The 19,362-nt window shown below is 47.5% G+C and overlaps 1 protein-coding gene across 4 annotated transcripts in view; it reads right to left on the reverse strand.

Annotated features, from left to right (window-relative positions):
• CACNA1A (calcium voltage-gated channel subunit alpha1 A) overlaps positions 1 to 19,362 on the reverse strand; it is a 286,336-nt gene that overhangs the window by 100,141 nt on the left and 166,833 nt on the right. For all 4 annotated transcript variants that reach the window (XM_041762541.1, XM_041762540.1, XM_041762539.1 and 1 more), the window contains exons 8-9: positions 18,374 to 18,526; positions 13,797 to 13,990 (exon numbers count right to left, since the gene is read on the reverse strand). In XM_041762541.1, the coding sequence (XP_041618475.1) occupies positions 13,797 to 13,990; positions 18,374 to 18,526 (347 nt within the window). The remainder of the gene's footprint in view (positions 1 to 13,796; positions 13,991 to 18,373; positions 18,527 to 19,362) is intronic.

The following is a 19,362-nucleotide window of genomic DNA, read 5'->3' on the forward strand; positions in this document are numbered from 1 at the left end:
GACAATCTTTGGAGGTTCCTTGGCTTGTAGAGGCATCAGCCTGGTCTCCACTTTCATCTTCTCATGACATTCTGCTGTGTGCACGTCTGTTTCTCTGTCCAAATTCCTTCCCCCCTTTTAAGGATGTCAGTCATATTGGGTTAGGGCCCACTGTGACGACCTCACCTTCCACAATGATCCCATTTCCGATTAAGGTCACATTTTTCAGGTACTGGGCGTTAGGACTTATGTGTATGATTTGGGGATGGGAGGACACAATTCAATCCTTAACACATGGTACAACCCCTTGGAAGAGGGTTTGGGAACTTCTACTAAAATTAGTCATATACCTGTACTACCACCCAGAAAAATTCCACTCCTGAGTCCTGGAGAGCTGTCCCACAGAAACAGGAACCTGTGTATGCACAAGATGGTTCACAGTGGTGCATACACTGTAATAGCCCTAAATTGGAAATGACTGAATCCTCAACATTGAGAGAGGATAAATCAATGGAATACCATGTAATGAATGACTGCCACTTGTCATGCAAAACCTCACAGAGTTAGTGTCAAGCAAAGGGAACCAGACAGAAAAGAAGATATACATGAGATTCCATTTGTACAAAATGCAAACACAGGCAAACTAGTCAATCATGATTGAAGTCCTGATGGGGTACCCTTTGGGGAAGGGGACATGGGGGCTTCCAGGGCTGAGAAGGTTCTGTTTCCTGATCTGGGTGCTGGTCACACGAGTGTGTCCAGTTTGTGAAAATCCATCAAGCTCCTTTACTTCAATTTTTAAACATTTTTTTTGGGGGGGCGGTCAACTTTACCTGAAGACAGAAGGCAAGTGACTCCTGGTACAACATGCATGACTCTTGAGGACTCTATGCTGAGTGAAATAAGCCAGTCATAAAAAGACAAATACTGGGAGTACCTGGGTGGCTCAGTTGGTGACGCATCTGTCTTTGGCTCAGGTCAATCCCCTCAGGGTCCTGGGATTGAGCCCTGTGTCAGGCTCCCTGCTCAGTGGGGAGCCTGCTCTCCCTCTTCCTCTGCTCCTCTCCCTCTGCCTGCCATCACCCCACTTGTGCTCTCTTGTGCATTCTCTCTTTCAAAAAAGACATAAGTTCTTAAAAAAAAAAAAAAGACAAATGCTTTATGACCCTACTTCTGTGAGGTCCCTACAGGAGTCAGTCACAAAGACAAGAAGTAGATGGTGGGCACAGGGGCTAGGAGAGGGGTAGGGGGTCAGTGTTCAGTGGGGACAGAGTCTCAGCATGTAAGACCTAATGAGTTCTGGAGATGGGTGGTGAAGATGGCTGCACAGCAACGAGAATGTACTTAATGCCACAGAACTGGACACTTAAAAATGGTCAAGATGGTAAAGTTTATGTTGTGTAAATTTTCCACAATTAAAAAAAAAAAGGAAAACAAAGCAAATGAGCAAAGTCAACTTTCATCTTGGACACAGACAGATTCTGGGGACAATTAACATGTCAGGGCTCCTAGCTCATGTTCTTCCAACAAACACCCAAGGTTCTGATGCTCTGCTTCTAGAAGGTTCTGGAAGAAAGAATGGAATCAGCAGAACTGGGCTGGACAGAAGGCAGGACTGGCTTTGTGCTTTTCTTTTCCAGTGCTGCAGCAGCTGAGGATTCTCATGCCTATTTCTTAGGCTAAATATAGTCCAGGGAGAGAAAGCCTGCACCAGCCAACACAAGAAAAAGTCTAGGCCATCTCAGGAAACAGGTTTGGGATGGGGACAGAGCAGTGGGTGCAGGGAGAGAGGCAGGATGGAACAGGGAGAAACAGTAGAGGCCCTTCCCTCTCAGACTCTTCCCACACCCCAGCTCCCCAACAGGCTTAGGACCCTCTGGCCCATGACACGCTGTCTAGCATAATGCCAGACATGCCCAGTGCCAGGCACTCACCCTACCTGAGCTCAGTTAATCCTCTTACGTACCCCAAAAGGTGCCATATAATCCTTACCATCCTCCTGGGAGGGTAAAGAGAGGTAAGGTTCCATGCTCAATGACTGTTCTGGGTTGCACTGTGACCCCCTCAAAAGATGATGTGAAGTCATAACCCCACTACCTAGGAATGTGACTTTACTTGGAAATGGGGTCCCTGTAGTTGCCATCAAGTTAAGGTGAGGTTGTGATGGGGAGGGCCCTCAAACAATATGACTGGTGTCCTTTTAAAGAGGAAAACACCAGGTGGAGACAGGGACACACAGGGGAGAGGATGGCCACATGACTACGGAGGCAGAGGGTGGAGGGTAGCCAAGGAATGCCAAGGGTGGACAGCTACCAGCAGAAGCCAGGAAGAGGTGAGGAAGGATTCTACTCAGACTCTCAGAGGGAGTACAGCTCTGCTGAGATCTTAGTCTCAGACTTCTAGCTTCTATGTGATGACAGCCATAGAAAGCAAATATAGTCCCTGAGCTACTAAATGGCAGAGGTACCCCACCCCCCAATGCCCCTGTCACTCTGCCCCTGGATAACTATGCTCCAGTCACATGGGCTCCTTTCAGCTCATCAGATGCATCAGGCACAGTCCCACCTCAGGATCTTTGACCTTGCTGCTCCCACTGCCTAGAAGGCTTTTCCCCCAGATTCCTACACGGCTCCCCCTTTATTCTCCTTCAGGTCTTTGTTCAATTGCCACCTTCCCTGGGAGGTTTTCCTTTCTTTTTTTAAAAAAGATTTTATTTATTTATTCATGAGATACAGAGAGAGGCAGAGACATAGGCAGAGGGAAATGTAGGCTCCCTGTGGGGAGCCTGTTGTGGGACTTGATCCCAGGACCCTGGAATCAGGATCTGAGCCAAAGACAGGCACTCAACCACTGGGCCATCCAGGCATGCCTGGGAGGTCTTCCTAGATGGTCCTTCATTTCTAATCCCATTTCCTGATCCATCTTTTCACTTAGCACTTCCCCCTCTCTACACTTTACCTATTTCTCCTGCTCACTATCCATCTCTCTAGCTGGAAGGTCGGTTCCACAGGGAGCAAGGGCACTGTGCTTTTTTGTTGTTGTTCACTGCTATATTCCCTAGCACAATGCCAGGCATGCAAAGCAGTGCTCAATAAATGTTTGTAGAATGACTAAATGAGAGGTGGGTCCAAGTTCCCCACATGGCCCACATCCTCACTTACCTCCCCCACCTTCCTTTGTCTACTTTTCTCCCTGGGACTGAGGGAGATCTTGTTCTCCTTCCAATCTGTCCTGAATCATTCAATTCCATGTTCTGGAGCCAACTCATGGAGTAGAAGCGGGCAGAGGGGTTGGGTGTAGTTTCTGATTAAGAGGTGGGCTTCCCCTGGGGTCTGCTTGGGAGCAAAATGGAAACTGTTTCCCCAGAAGAATGGCTGGAGCTGCCATGGCTATTCTGACAGCAGAGAATGTGGGGAGCTCACACCTCCCCTCCTGGGTCTGACCTCCTTTGGCTGTTCAGGTAAAGGGCGGGTGTGTGTGCACAAGTCTGTGTCTGGGGAAATGAAGGAGGATGGAAATTTGCTCACCTGTCATGATCAGTAATACTGAAAAGGACATGCTCGTGAAAGCCCTGTCTTTTTTCCAAAGGCTCAAAGAGTTCCAGTGCTCAGAACACTATTTCTTATTAGTGCTGTCACTAAACATTTCTGGTGATATGGTGGGATGGCCCCATCCTGGTGTCCCCCATGGTTGGCTGAGGGCCACATGATCAGTGCTGGCCAGTAAGAAGCGAGTAGAGACAGCTGCACCACTTTTGGACCAGAGCACTGAACTGTCAATGTGGGACCCTCAGGGCTCTCTTGCCTCTAGGAACAGCAAGTGGCAATGTCCTAGCTGCTCTATTAGCTGGATCCCAAGTGACTATGGTGAGCACAGCCCCTTCCCCCCCACTGCCAATCTGCACTGGTTTGTAGTGTGAGCAAGAAAAGAGGTTTGTTGTTAATGTCACAGAGACTTTGGGGGATGCTTGTTACTGCAGCATCACATAGTTTTCCTGGCTGGTACACCCTGATATCTCCTTGGTTTGCTCCTTCACCTCCTTCAGGTCTTTCTCAAATGCCACTTTCTAATCCTTCTATGGATCTCATGAGGCAGGTGGGGAAAAATAATTTCTCCGGTTATGTCTGATGGAGAAACTGGTACACCAAAAGGTAAAGTTCAGGATTATAATGTGCTAGTTGTTTCTGTTCTCTGAGTCTCTGCCTGGAGCCCAGTGTCCCCTCGATCTCAGTGTGGTTGATTCCTCCTCCTCACTCAGCCTTCAGCTCCACTGTGCCCTGCTCAGAGAAGCCTTTCCAGCCCTCCCAACCCCTCCAAATCCAACTAGCCCCTTCCTCCAGCACTGTCAGACATGCATTCTCTTCCCGGCATGCTTTGTTTTCTGAATCATCTTGTCAATTTATACATTTGCTTATTTGTGGATTGTCCTTGCTTCCTAAAACGTCACCTCCCCAGTGCCCAGAATGGCACCTGGCATACAATAGGTACTTACTAAGCATTGGTGACATAGCGCATGCACATAATCCTGAGGTCCCTGGGAGTGGACTGTTTAAATAACATCAAGGACAGGGACACCTATGTGGCTCAGTTGGTTAAGTATCTGACTCTAGATTTCAGCTCAGGTCATGATCTCAGGGTCCTGAGATGGAGCCCTACGCTGGGCTCTGTGCACCATGGGAAGTCTTCTTGAGATTCTCTCTCTCCCTTTCTCTCTGCTCCTCCTCCTCAATAAATAAATCAATCTTTAAAATAATAATAATACCAAGGACAGGAGACTATCTCAGGTCCAAATGATCAGGCTGTTTCCCTGGGAATGAAGAGGTAGACAAGACAACCATTGTCACTTCAGTAGAGCAGTTTTGAGCCAACAAAATACCCCTTGATTCCCACAATTTCCATACCCAGTGCATGGAGGAAATAGGCTGAGGAAAGCAACATGACTTGCCAGCTTGCACAGGGTGTGGATGGCACAGCTAGGGCTAGAACTATCCTTCTGGCTTGCAACAGAGAGATTTTTCCCTGTATTTCACCTCTTTGCTGCACTTACATAGTATTTTATATTTATAATGGTTGGCCCATGAGAGCCTTAAAGGAGATACTGATTCTCCCAGCACTGTTGGTGCCTAGTTGTGGTGCCTGGCGCTTAGCAAGCGTTCAATAAATACTCATCAAACAAATTAATGGCTGAGTCCCAGTAAAATTCTTAAGTGCCTTCTGTTTTATGGTTTATTTTCCTCTAATTTTTTGAGCATGGTTCATTCAGAAAAAAAATAGAGGATGTTTAAAAAAAAAAAAAAACAACTCAGCTCAGGAGAACACCCAATTCCCCAGCATACTGGATAAAAATGGTGTGGGTTTGACTGTGAAAGAACCAAGGTCCCATAGTGGCTGTGAGGAAGGTCGTATGTCCCAGTTTATTCCCATTGTAGATCATAAAATGCCTGTTAATTATTTTTTGAGTCTTCCTTTCCGTACTTGCTCTCAAATTGTCCTGCTTTGGATGATAGATTATATAGCTTCCTATATGGTAAGGAAGCTTCTTATGTGGTCCTGTCACCTCCTTTTGGCCCTAAGCTCCCTTGTTTGCCCTCACTCCCCACCAGCCACATGAGCCACCTTGCTGCTCCTCACAAATGCCAGAAACGTTCCTGCCCCAGGGCCTTTGCCCTGGCTGCCTTGTCTGCCTCCGTCTCTCTTTCCTAGCACACTTGCATGGCACCCCCCTTCACCTCCTTTAGTGCTTTTTAGAAGAACTGCAATCTCTCACTTTGACAACCCACAACCCCTCTATTGCTTAACTTTTCTCCTTAAGCTCTCATTCCCCTCTTGCACAGGAGTCCTCAAAGTATAGCCCATGGCCTAGCCACTTATGTTTGTATGTATGGTTTTATTGATACACAGCCATACCCATTCCCTTATGTATTTTCTCTGTGGTTGCTTTTGTGTTACGACAGCAGATTGAGTAGTTGTGACAGAGACTGCATGGCCTGCCAAGCCTCAAATATTTAATATACTATCTGCCCTTTACACACACACATAAATAATCTCTTAATTATGTTGATGATCACCTGCTTCCTCCACTAAAATGTCAACTCCCCCAAATAGGGATTTTTGTCTCTTCCATTCACTGCATATTCTGGGTGCCTGGAAGAGCACATGCACTTAGGAGGCGTTCAATGAATGTTTGCTGAATGAATGCATGATCCAAAGTCCCCCAGTCTTTTTTTTTTTTTTTAAGATTTTATTTATTTATTCATGAGAGACACAGAGAGAGATAGAGAGGCAGAGACACAGGCAGAGGGAGAAGCAGGCTTCATGCAGGGAGCCTGATGTGGGACTCGATCCTGGGTGTCCAGGATCACGCCCTGGGCTGAAGGCAGGCACCAAACTGCTGAGCCACTCAGGGACCCCCCCCCCCCCAAGTCTTAATGCTTTGATATTGGCCAAAAGGAGCATCAGTGAATATAAAAGGGTTGAGGTCAGAGATCAGTTTCAACCACGAGTGACCATTTGTCAAGAGACACACATTTATAACCATCAACCAAGCACAGTTTTGCCACTTTGTTAATTGACATGAACTGAAGGGGACAAACACAGTGATAGAGGTGGGGAGGGAGAGGGAGAAAGAGAAGAGGATGGGAAGAGGAGGAGACAGAGACAGACATGGCATAAGGGAAATAAAGACAGAGAGGGAGAAGGGGAAGAAGGGGAGAGTCAAACAGAGGGGAGGGGGTGGCATGATTACTTCCCGGTGCTGGGTTCCGATTCTGATTTTGTCACGCTTGGCTCTAAGGCCTTCGTCTCCTCATCTGGAAGATGGGGCTAAAAATGTGTCTCGCACAAGGTTGTTTCATGGAGCGATCGACAGTGCAAGAAGACATGTGGCACCCGCTAAACTCAGCAAATAGCAGCCAAAAATTAACTCAGGATGCCTTGGTCCCGCCAGGACTCCCCTGTTGCTCATGAAGGGTCCTGGTTAAAGACCTCAGCCTCTCCACCTACCCTCTTTGGTATCAGCCAAGAGAGGGCAGGTCCCGTCACGCACACACAGCCTCCAGGCTGCTTTGGCCCAGCACAGCCCTCCTGAGTGAGCTTCCCCATGCCGCTACCACCACCACCACCAGGGGAAAAATCCCACGTTTGGGTAACTCTATTAGGTGACAGATGTTAACTAAACTCACACGGTGGCAATCACTGTGCAATATACACCCATCAAAACATCATCCTGTACAACTCAAACTTGTATCTCAATAAAACAAAACCCAAAAAGAATCTCTGAAGTCTCTAAAGGAGGTTTTTCTCTTCCCGATCGAGCTTTTCTGCCCCAGACTTTAAAGAGAATTTTAAGAAATTACTCCTTTAAAAATTAAACTGCTCTCTTGGGGCACCTGGGTGGCTTAGGTGGTTAAGCAGCTGAGTTTGGCTCAGGTCATGATCTCGGGTCCTGGGATCGAGCCCCGCGTTGGGCTCCCTGCTCAGCGAGGGGTCTGCTTCTCCCTCTGCCTTTCCCCTCTCCCAGCTCGTGTGCGCTCTCTCTCTAATAATGTAAAATCTTAAGAAAAATCAAACTGCTCTCTCTCTCTCCTCCCCTTCCCACCTCTCTCTCTCTCCTTCCCTTTCGCCAAATCCCTTTCCTGGGGATCAGTTCAGGGCACCTGGTCCCGCCACAACCTGGCTGCCAACTTCAGGCCACACTCTCAACCTCGGACTCTTTATTTGTAAAATGGTGAATAGGCGTCCCTATTTATAAACCAAACTCCTGACTTTATTTGAATTTCATCAGTTTCCCCAGTAATGTCCCCTTTCTGTTCCAGGCCCCCACGCTGTATCTAGTTGTCATATCTCCTTTGGCTCCTCTGGTCTGTGATAGTTTATCAGCCTTCCCTTGTTTATCATGATCTTGGCAGTCTGGGAAAGGACTGGTCAGGTATCCTGCAGAATGCCCTCCAGTCTGGGTTCGTCTGATGTTTTGCTCATGATTACACAGGGGTTATGAGGCTTGAGGAAGGAAACCAGAAGTGAGGCCCCCCGCCCATCACATCCACACAGTTACACATTCACTGGGGTGTTGACCTTGGTCACTTGCTTAGGGCAGTGTTTGCTAGGTTTCCCCTGTCAAATGATTCTATCTCCCCTTCCCTACTACTCTTTGGAAGTGAGTTGCTAAGTCCAGCCCACCCTCCATGAGTGGAGAGACTCACATCCACTTCTGGAGGAGGAGTGTCTTCCTATATCAGATGGAATTCTTCTGTAAGGAAGATTTTGTTTTTTTCTTCACTTATTTTATGTAATAATAAAACAATAAAAAATGGCCATTAATTATTGCCATGTCAATCAAACCTTTGGTGTGGACTCTGTCTGGACAGGTGATGTAGATAAGAGTACCCAGCACACCGTGAACATATTGGGAAAATGTTCATTCCCCTGCCTGCCCTCTTCATCTCCTCATGTCATAATGACCCCAAATCTCTCTTTTTTTCCTATTAAATCTATAACAAGACAAGTCTAAATATATTTTTTCTGATGATAAAAGGAAATTGTATCACTGTAGAAAAACTGATAATACAGAGAAGTATCAGGAAAATAAAGATTCCCGTACCCCACAACCAAGAGGCCGTCTTGGTATAGTGCCTTCCAGTCTTTCTTTTCCTAACTTATATTTTCAAATGTACACACTTGAGATCAGAAGGTGCTACAGGCTAAAGGGGATCCTGGCTCCTGAGTTCATATGTGGAAGCCCCAAACTCCAGTGTGATGGTATTAGGAGACAGGCCTTTGGGAGGTGATCAGGGTTGGATGGGGTCACAAGCGTGGAGTCCCCATGATGAGGTTTGTGTCCTTATGAGATGAGATGCCAGAGAGCTAGCCCTCTCTCTCCCCACCATGTGAGGAGGCAGCAAGAAGGTGGCTGTCCACAAGCCAGGTGGAGAGTCCTCACTGTGCTGGCCACCCTGGTCTCAGATTTCTAGCCTCTAGAACAGTGAGAAACAAATTTCTGTTGTTGAAGCCACCTGGTGTATGCTATTTTGTGATGGCAGCTGGAGCTAAGACATAAGGTTTACCTCACCTTGATTCTTTAAAAAAAAAAAAATCAATTCCCCCCACTCATCATTATACAGTGAGCAATTCCCTGCTTCCGTAAATACTCTCCCAACAGATGCTTTTTAATGACGACGTAATATTCCCTCATACAAAGTGACCAGACGGTACCAAACCAGTTGCTTCCAGTTTTGTTCTATTTTTACAAATAATGCTGAGATGCACATCCTGATATAAACCTTTGACAGCGTTGCTGATTAGTTGAGGTTAGGCTTTTTCCAGAAGGCACTTATTTAACCAGGAAGCCAAACAGAAAAGAATTTTGGTACAAACCAAAATTGTGAAAACCTGGAAGGGGGCAGACCCTGCCATGTAGGTGGGCTGCTGCTGCTCCCTCTGCCAAGAATCCTCCCCAACAAACAGCTGCCTTGTGCTCTCCTTCTCTGCAGAAATGTCACTTCCTCTCAGGAGCCCTCCCTGATTGCCTGACTGAGACTAGCACCACCTTGCCCCTGTGCTGCTTCTGTTCTCACAGGGCATGTCACTATGTCCCATATTATGCATTTGCTTACTGTCTGTCTCCCACTGGAGGGGCAGTTTATTATTTATCATGTTTATTGTTTGTGTCCGTCTCCCCTATCAGACTGGGGATTTCTGTCTGTCTTCTTCCTGGTGGGTCCTCTCCCCTCCATCACCTGCCCACTTCCCAGCATGCACTAAGTGCTCAACAGTTAATACACGAATGGATTTCAATGATATTAAGGAACAGAAACAAGATGTTGGGATCATAAAGCACTGCCCACCCAGGCAGGTGGCATCTGGCATCTGTGCCCATGGATTCTAAGATACTTAGAGCAGGTGCATCTGGACTCTCTCCCCATTCAGTGAGGCCATGCCCACAGGCCTAGGCTCTAGCGCAAATACAGAGACAAAGATTCCAGACCTGCGGCTGCCGGATGGATTGAGGGGGTGTCCTAGGACAGGTCTGGGCAGGGCTGGCAGAGGCAGAACATAAGAGCAGGGTCCTAATGAATCTAGAAAAGCAACATCTCTGCTCTCACCAGCGGAAACTCAAAGAGGGCCACCTTAGCTCCAGCCTTTGGCAATGAGAGGCTCTAGTAGCTGTAGTATGTGTGTGTGTGTGTGTGTGTGTGTGTGTGTGTGTGTGTGTGTCTTAATTTGGGAAGCCCCAGATAAGGGATTCAGGTACAGTAGTTTGGGAGGTGTTATGGAATCACCTTCCTCCCCCTACAAAATATATATTGAAATTTTAACCCTCAGGACCTCAGAACGTGACCTTATTTGGAAACCAGGTCATTGCAGAGGTCATTCGTTTAGAGGAGATTATGCTGGAGTAGAGTGGGCCCTAATCCAACATGACTGGTGTCTTTATAAGAAGACAACCATGTGAAGATGGGATATTCAAGTGGAGGGCAGAGAATGTGTAAGCCAGGGAATGCCAAGGATTGTTGGCAGCTACCAGAAGCTGGAAGTGGCAAAGAGGGATCCTCCCCCAGGGTCTTCAGAGGGAGCCTGGCCCTGCCAGTACCTTGATAGGGGACTTCTGGCCTCCAGACTGTGAAATAATGAATGTCTGATGTTTTAGCCACCACTTTGAGGTACTTTATTACTTCTCTAGGCTCACATGAAACCCAGATCAGTACTGGGGTTTCTACCCACAGGATGGCGGTGGGATGTAAGCACGTGTAAAGTTCTAGAAGGCTACTCTGAGTTACAGCTACCTGTGGGGTGAGGGTGGGGAATAAAGTGAGACCCCGCAGCTCGCTTCGTTAGGTGCTGCTGAAGTTTTTATGATGAAAAAATCATGTATGTTTCTGAAAGGAGTGCCCACCACGGTGGAGAATTCGGCCTACAGTTTGCTGAGGACCAGGCACTGTTCTAAACACTTCACATGTACCCACCTCACTCAGTGCTCCTGCCTTGTGAGGTGGGACCGTGCTTCTGCTCATACCACGCAAGTGGAAATGAGGCACAGAGAGGCCAAGTGACTTGCCCAAGGTTGCACAGCAAGGAAGTGGTGGAGTCAGAATGGGAACCTAGGCAGTCTCGTACCTGACTCTGTGCTCTCACCAATTACCCGGAGCTTGTTTCCCCCAAGATAGCTTAGCTCCAGGACGAATAGCCCGTCCAACAATGGTGCTTATGACTGGGGAATCTTCTGGAAATTTGTGGTCCTACTCATGCTTACTCTTCCACCACTAAGCACATCTCCAGTATCTTCCTCTGAACCTCTGGACAATTTCTCTGGACATCTGGCCTCATGATACACCCCTTTCCCATGTTTACAATTCTTTTAGCTTTTGCTCCTCAGTCCCATTCTCTGCTGGAGTTTCCTTACCTTCCTGGCTCCTGGCTCTGTTTCACTCCCAGCAGGGCTCAGTTCCCCCTAGGCCTCCTCTCATATCACCCTTGCAAAGTAAATACCTAGAACCCATAAAAATCCCCTAGCAAGCTTTTGCCAATTGGGTGTAACCTTTTGTCCAAGCTGTTTGCAAGTGAGGTCCAAGAGACAGATTGAGCATTTCTCAGATCTGTGGTCTGTTTCTAGACACGCTATGCTCAGAGAGTCTTTATACAAATTAGAACACCATGTCTTCTTCCTACAGTCTTTACATTTGTTAAAAAAACTATACTAATGGTGGACATCTATGTAGTCTACAATACAAATTACACTTCTGAGATGTGGTGACTTGTGCAGTGTGTGACATGCGCAACTGTCTATGGCACTTTTGCAGTCCACTTCCAGGCTGCACTCTCAATCCCACCCTAAAATGAGCCACCGATTAAAAGGATAGGTTTTTGTAAATCTCCCTTCACTTCCAAGGGGAAAACTTTCTTAAGAAACATAGACCTGGGGATTCCTGGGTGGCTCAGTGGTTTGGTGCCTGCCTTTGGCCCAGGGCGCGATCCTGGGGTCCTGGGATCGAGTCCCGCGTCGGGCTCCTGGCATGGAGCCTGCTTCTCCCTCCTCCCGTGTCTCTGCCTTTCTCTCTCTCTATGTCTATCACAAATAAATAAATAAAATCTTAAAAAAAAAAAAGAAACATAGACCTTCTTCCAGGAGGAGAGTTCAGCAACTGTGTATGCAGAAAGAAGCCTGGTATTGCTTCCCCAGCAAGCCATGCCCTGGCTCATATGGGAAGAACCTTAACTGGCAATTTTAGCACTTAGGCAGGCAGAGAGGATACCTCCATGAGTCAACAGAGGCATGTGTGTGGAGTAGCCCCAGGGGATGCTCCATGAGGTCGCTACACCTGTGGCATCCTGTATTTGATCCTGAATCCTTGACTCCACCCATCTCTAGCTGCCAAGAGGCAAATGGCTTGGGGGCCTTTCACCTGCACAGGCTGGTGAGGAAGGTGTGCTGTGTTTAGGGCAGAGAAGGCTCTAAAACCTGCACATCTAAATATCTATCAAAATTATAAATACACTTTAGCCATTGACCCAGTGAGCCCACTTCTGGGGAATGGACACTACCAACTCCAGCTCTATCTGCACAAGGATGAAAAGACATAAATGCCGCACTGCTCATGGCAGCTCTGAGTTCAAGGTCAGAGGATGGGGAACCATCCAAGCATTTGTCTCTGGGGAACTGATTAAATAAACCATGGCCCTCCAAATAATGGAGTGCTATGCAGCTGTACAAAAGAACGAAGACATACTCCATGTCCTGCCATGGAAAGATCTCCAGGATATGTTGTTACGTGACCAAAAAACCCCCACAAAATAGAACAGCATGTATAGAATGCCAGCCTTTGGGGTAAGAAAAAGGGAGGAGGATATAGATATGATTACATTTATATTTGCATAAATACTGAAATCATATACACCAAGGAGCTACAGGGGTTGCACGTGGTGGGGGGATGGGAAACAGGATGCAAGTGGGGCAGGTGGACCAGTCTCTAATGTTTTCAAGATCTCAGACAAGAGTACTGACAGAGGCCCACATACTCTGTGTAAATATTTAAAAACTACTAAATAAAATATGCTGTATGCTTCTCCTTTGTAAACATACCTTCAGAAGCACTCGGAAGGTCAGGGTGGAATTTAGAACCTAGATGTCTGCACCAGATCACGATGTGAGCAAAGCCAGCCCTGCCCCCTGGCCACGCATGATGGCCTGTCTTCTCCCCAACTCACGGCTATGTCTGGCCCCGGGGTGGGGGTGGGCTTCATGCACAGATGCATGGGCACTTCTGCTCACATGTCTAAGCTCCAGCCACATTTGTGCCAACAGACGCTCCTAGGACATGTGGTGGCACAGTTGGAGAACAGACCCACGGAAGAATCTCATGCAAGTCCACAGAATCTCGGCTTGGGCAGAAAATTCCAGAATCCTGGATAATCCAAGAGGGTGGTCCAGAAAGTGGGGTAAGTGGTGCCCGCTTCTGGTAGATGCCTCCCCTAAGCCCCATGGACTCCTCACCCTGCAGGGAAGGGCAGGGATGGCAGAGGGCCAACATTAGTCCCAGCACAGGGCCCTTCTTTTATCCATGTGGGCTTTTGAATCACATGGGCCTTTTACATATTAAAAAAATCTAAAATTATATTGAAACACTTGCACAGTGAAACGTATTTGGCATCTGTGTGCCCTCTGGATTTCCATGTCCCGAGGGGCCTCCTCTACTTAAAGTTCTGAAGACTCGCAGCTCTGTGCCCTGCCCCGCTGGCCCCACCGGCTCAGAGTCCCTCCAATGCAGCCTCAGGAATTGGCCGGTCCAGCGGGGACTACCTCCCCCCGAGTTTGCATCACTTACATTGTAGAGGAGGTCAGTCCACCCTTCCATGGTGATGCATTGGAAAACTGTCAGCACTGCAAATAGGATGTTGTCGAACTGAGTAATCCCATTGTTGGGCCCTTCCCAGTAGGGCTGACATTTGGTCCCATTGGGGCAGGTGCGGGCGGGTTCCTCTGTCCCACACGGAGCCGGAGACTCACCCTGAATGTCATCTGTGAAAGGGAAGGGGGACAAAAGTCAGGGGAAGGGGCTAGGAAAACCAACTCTGAGAAATAGGGGCTGTCAGGGTTCAATACTGTTGGGGGAAAAATGACTATTGAACTGAATCATCACGCTTTTGTTTTTGTTTTTTTTTTAAAGTCTGGCTTTGTTGATCTATTCATTGTTTTCTGTTTCATTAATTTCTTCTCTAAGCTCTATTACTTTTCCTGTACATTTCCTAAACTTCTAAGATGGATTCACGTTCTTTTAAGGCTACAAATGGCCCTTTGCGTGCAGCTTTAGCTATTATCTCACAAAATTTGCCATGCGTTATCATGATCACTCAAGTAAAATATTCGGTAATTTCCATTATCATTTCTTCTTTGACCCATGGATAACCAAGATGTGTTTCTTTTTTGTTTTTTAAACAAACTTTCCAGATATTTACAAAAACAGAATAGTATAGAGGCACCTGGGTGGCTCAGTCGGTTGAGTGTCCACCTCTTGATTTCAGCTCGGGTCATGATCTCAGGGTTGTGGGATCAAGTCCCATGTAGGCTCTGTGCTCAGCAGGGAATCTGCCTTTCCCTCTCCCTCTGCTCCTCCCTTTGCATGTTCACACGTGCTCTCTCTCTCTCTCTCTCAAATAAATAAAATCTTAAAAAATAGAATAATATAACAAATTCCCATGCACCTATCACCAATTTCAACACTTATCAACTCAGGGCTAATCTTGTTTCATCTGTACCCCCTCCCCACATTTGCTTTGCAGTAGAATATTTTTAAAGCAAATCTCAGATACCCTATCGTTTCATCCATACATTAAGAAGCATGCTTCTTAATTTCCTAACACTTTCAGAGTTATCTGTTTGTTACCAATTTCCAGCTTAATTACACCGTTGGTCAGAGGATATGTCTTGTATAATTTAGTCTTTTAAGATCTGTTGAGATGTGCTTTATGTTCCCTACTACAGATGGTTTGGGTGAATATGCCATGCAATTTTGAGGTGATTGGGTGCAGTGTTCTCTAGACTTCCATTAGGACAAATATGTGAATCGTGTGGTGCTGTTCTTCTGTAGGCTGATTTTTCTTTTTTTTTTTTCTTTACTTCTCTCCTCTCATCTGTTTTTTCTCTCTCTCTGTCTCTTTCTTTTTTCTCTCTTTCCTCCTCTTTTCTTTTTTTTGAGATGTACTGGGCTCTGAGAGCTGTTCTGGGGGCGAGGGAGGCCAGTACACACAGTACTTACCCTTAGGCACAGGAGCTAAGTTTTCTCCCCAAACAGCAAGAGGCAGATTGTAAAAATGCCACAAGGAAAGAGACACATGCCAACAGATGCCCCTTTCGCTGGCAACCAAAGACGGCTTCCTGGAAACGTTGGGCTGGGCGCCAAAGGTGGGGTCTGAATTCCAAAGTGTTGATGGGGTGACCCCGGGAACACATGGAATCAGGGGAGCGCAGAATGACCCCGGGGTGTCCCCACTGGACCAGAGCAGTGGATATGAGAGGACCCTATTCAGTGAGTCACACTTTTGAAGGCTTTCAGAGAATGACGCTGTCAGCCAAGAAAACAAACAGCCAAGTGTGTAATAAACTCAAGCTCTCCACAAAATAAAAATATATCTCAATGGATGTGTTATGGACACAAATTCCCAACCCCCACTCGGCACGCAGCAGAGAGAAATAAACCAGCACGGAAGGCGTGAATCTCATCGGCCTTTGAAGCTTCGGTTAAATAGAAACTCTAGGTCATGCAATGTGACACCCGCCACTCTCAGAAGTGACACCTACTGCTCAAGAAGCAATGACCACTAGTTTAAGTGGCTGGAAATGCCTTCGTCATTCACGCTGGACTTGGTACAGGGGGACTATTATTTAACAAATACAGGCTGGAAAGCAAAATCTTTTAAACATAAGGCTCAGAGCAGGGGGAAGAAAATGCATGTGCTCCTATAATAAATGAGAACCACCGTTTGTTGGGAAGGTCACCTCTGTCCAGAACCTTCTCCATCTCTACCTCACGACCAAGTCTGGCTCAGTTCCCCCCACCCCACCCCGTGGCCCCCTGTGTCAGCCAGTGAGCACTGGTCCTTCCTTTTCTTCAGGGCCACAAGAGCACCTCAATGTTCGTATTTCGTGGGGGAGATAAGAGCAACGAGCTAGTTGCAGACAAGGAGTCTTGTCTCCTCAAACTCTTTTGGAGGCTCTTGGAAAGCAGAAAGCCTTCCACTTTAACTTCACATTTCTCTGCGTGTTTAGCACACTTCTGGGCACGCAGGAACCAGGGTTCTGGGCGATAAAGGAACACAGCTGAAAACCTGTCTCTCCTTAGCACTCCTGCCCAGTGGTTCTTCTGATTTTTAAGCCCCACTCAACCCTCCGCCCCCCCCCCCCATCACGAAACACTCAGAGGGCTGCTTCTAGAAAAGCAACCGTCCAGAGAGTCTGAGGAATTTGGTTATAAATATATTTTAAAATTAACCTGCTGCCTGGGTGTCTGTATATATCTGTCTCTTACTCACACGCCTTATATTTTTAATCGCAAGCTTTTCAGTCATCCTCCTAAAATGAGGCTTCCTACCCCCCCCAGCTGCTCCCCCTACATCTGCCCCCTCACAACCCCACTGAGACCTAAGCCAGTTGTGTGTCTGCTTGGCTAGAAAGACCAAAAAAAAAAAAAAAAAAAAACCACACACACGCACACACACACACACACACACACACACCAAACCACCTCAACAAAACCCCCAAACCTAGGTTCTAGGAGTCCTGGTTTCTCTGCTCTTGGCTGACTTTTCCAAGGGGCCCTGCCCTGTATCTCTCCCTCCTGCGTTTCCGCCCGGGTGACGAGGCCAGGCGCAGAAATAGCTCTGCCTCAATTAACACCTTCTTCATCGGGGAGAGAAATAATTAGGACATCCCATATTGAGCAAACTTCACAAGCCCAGGAGAGAAGGAGTCAGGAGGAGCAGGAGAAGAAGAGGAAGAAAAAGGACATCTTGAATAAACGTTCCCTACTGGGTTTTCCTTCCGTCTGGGGCAGTCTGGGGCCAGGGATCCACTACTTGGGGGGTCACCAGGAGGACATGGTGGGTGGGAAGCCACCCCCAGACAGAATCTTCTTCCCGGTGACACAGGCATGAAACCCCTTTCATTTTCTCACATGGCTTCCCCTTCAGCTTCACCATCCACCCTGTCCCTCCCCTGAATTCATGTTTCCCTTGTCCCTCTGATGAACACTGCCAGCCGGCCTGGCTATACCCAGATGGCAGGTGGTCCCAATACTGACACACAGGCTTCTCTCTTTACCCGATTCCATTTGATTCTTGGGCTTCAGAGAGCAAAAGAGCTTGGAGAGCAGGAGATTTAACTGAAAACATATCTGGAAGCTACCCATCCCCAAGTGTGTGGATAGGGGGGATACCACCCTGCTATGCTTCCGATTCAGAGCTGAGTCCCATGAGTGAGACTTCTGCCTTCCTGGCTTTTCTCTGCCTGTCCCCCGACCCATTTCTTGATCCTCACCACCGAAGGGTTGCCCCTGACACCATGTGTGGAGAGAGGGACCAGGACCTTATGCTAGGTACTATTGGTGTCATGCCTCTTAGCTGGGGTGTCTTCAAGGCACATTCTGGGTGACGCCAGGAGGACCACCCTCTCTCTATTCCTTTTCTCCAGGTAATGGGGATTGCCTCCCACAACGCAATCAGATTTCTTCCTTCCTGATCCGGCTGCCCTTTTTCTTCCTGCTTGAGAACACAGCATGGGCTGCAGTTCCTGCGAGGTTATGAGGTGGAAGCTACTGGCACCCTGTTCATATCTTGCTGTTTACCTGGTCCCTACATACTCCCACCTGAAAACACCTTTCATGCCTGCTGTAGCCCAGCATGCAGGTCAGCTAGCTGTGCCAGGACATTAATACCCACCCAGGCACAGTCCATGTCACTGTCAGACAGAAGTTGGTGGATAACATCCAGGGTCCCTTACCCCCTGCCTGGGATGGCTCTGAGGCATGTGTCCTATGCTATCTTCCTAGGGTACCCAATGGGACTGAGTCTCAGCTGCCCACAATGGTAGCCTGCTTGATAACACCACACCTTTTTACTAGATGTCTTCTTTCCCTGTCTCATGTCCTCACTCCCCCAATGGCACTTCCTGGGATCACTTCTCAAATAAACCACTTACCCCTAGGACAGCTTCTGGGGGGCCCCAACACAAGGCCCTAGAACAACAAAGACCTCCAGGGCTACCTCATCCTGCCTTTGCCTGCAACACTTTGGAAGGAAGTTCTCCCAGCTGCCAGGAAAAAGAAGCAAAGCCCTGCAGATCCCTTCTAGGAGCTTGTCCCCAAGGGAAGAAGGTTGGGAAAAAACACATCATGCTGCTTGGACCTACCTGTCCCCTCTTCAAAGCAGGTGGTATGAAATTTTCCCATATAAAATTCTAACCCTATGATTGCAAAAATAAGGATTGCAAAAAATAGGAGGAGGCCGATCTGCAGCAGGGGGATCATTGCCTTCATGATCGACTTCAGGACGACTTGTAAACCTGAGAAGACACAAGAGAGCCCCATGGCTCTGTGAGCAAGCACCCCAAACCCTGGGAACCGAGAGCACACACAAGGCTGGAGATGCAGCAATGACAAGGGACCACACAGGATGGTCATCATAAAATGGGAATGAGCCCTCCTAATATGTTATGGTACGTTTTATTTTAAAATATTTTAAAAGTATTTGGCATACTCTGTCATTTGATGACCTAAGAAAGGAGTAGAAATCGATTGCTTTATGAACCATATTCCTGGGTGTTGGGAAGCTTTTACCCAGAGCAGAGTGCCTTTTCCTAATTTTTCCCACCAAGAGGGGGCATCTTTTCCTAATTCATGCAAAGGCACCAGCCACGTTAGCCGCACCTCTGCAAAGAAAAGCAATGTCCCAGTTCCAGTCTCAAGAAACCAGACATCATTTCATTGGCTTCTAGCACAACCCCATGAAGTGGGCACACGTGTAAAATTATCCCCATTTTGCAGAGGTGGGAAGCAAGTCCGAGAAACGTGATTCATCCATGGGAGTTAGAAATCACAGAGGCAGGACTTAAACCCAGGTCTGAGTCATGTCAAATTGGATGTTTGTAGTCACGGTGCTATCAGGAAAGTCTATAGTTAAAGTTAGGGTTCAAACAAAAAGCCTGAGGCCTTGCTTCTTGATTAGAAGAACTTCGCACGGCTCATGATTAGCACCTCCTGATGGGTGGAAGCTACAGGGATCTACAATGTAAGGGTGATGCTAATAGAGGTGGTGAGGTGGAGCGGTTGAGGCTCTGGACACTGGACGTGGTTAGTGCCCAAGCCAAATATCCTCTGTCACTGGTGTGCCCACTTTCCA

Source organism: Vulpes lagopus, chromosome 7 (genome assembly GCF_018345385.1).
Source record: "Vulpes lagopus strain Blue_001 chromosome 7, ASM1834538v1, whole genome shotgun sequence".
Taxonomy (NCBI): domain Eukaryota; kingdom Metazoa; phylum Chordata; class Mammalia; order Carnivora; family Canidae; genus Vulpes; species Vulpes lagopus.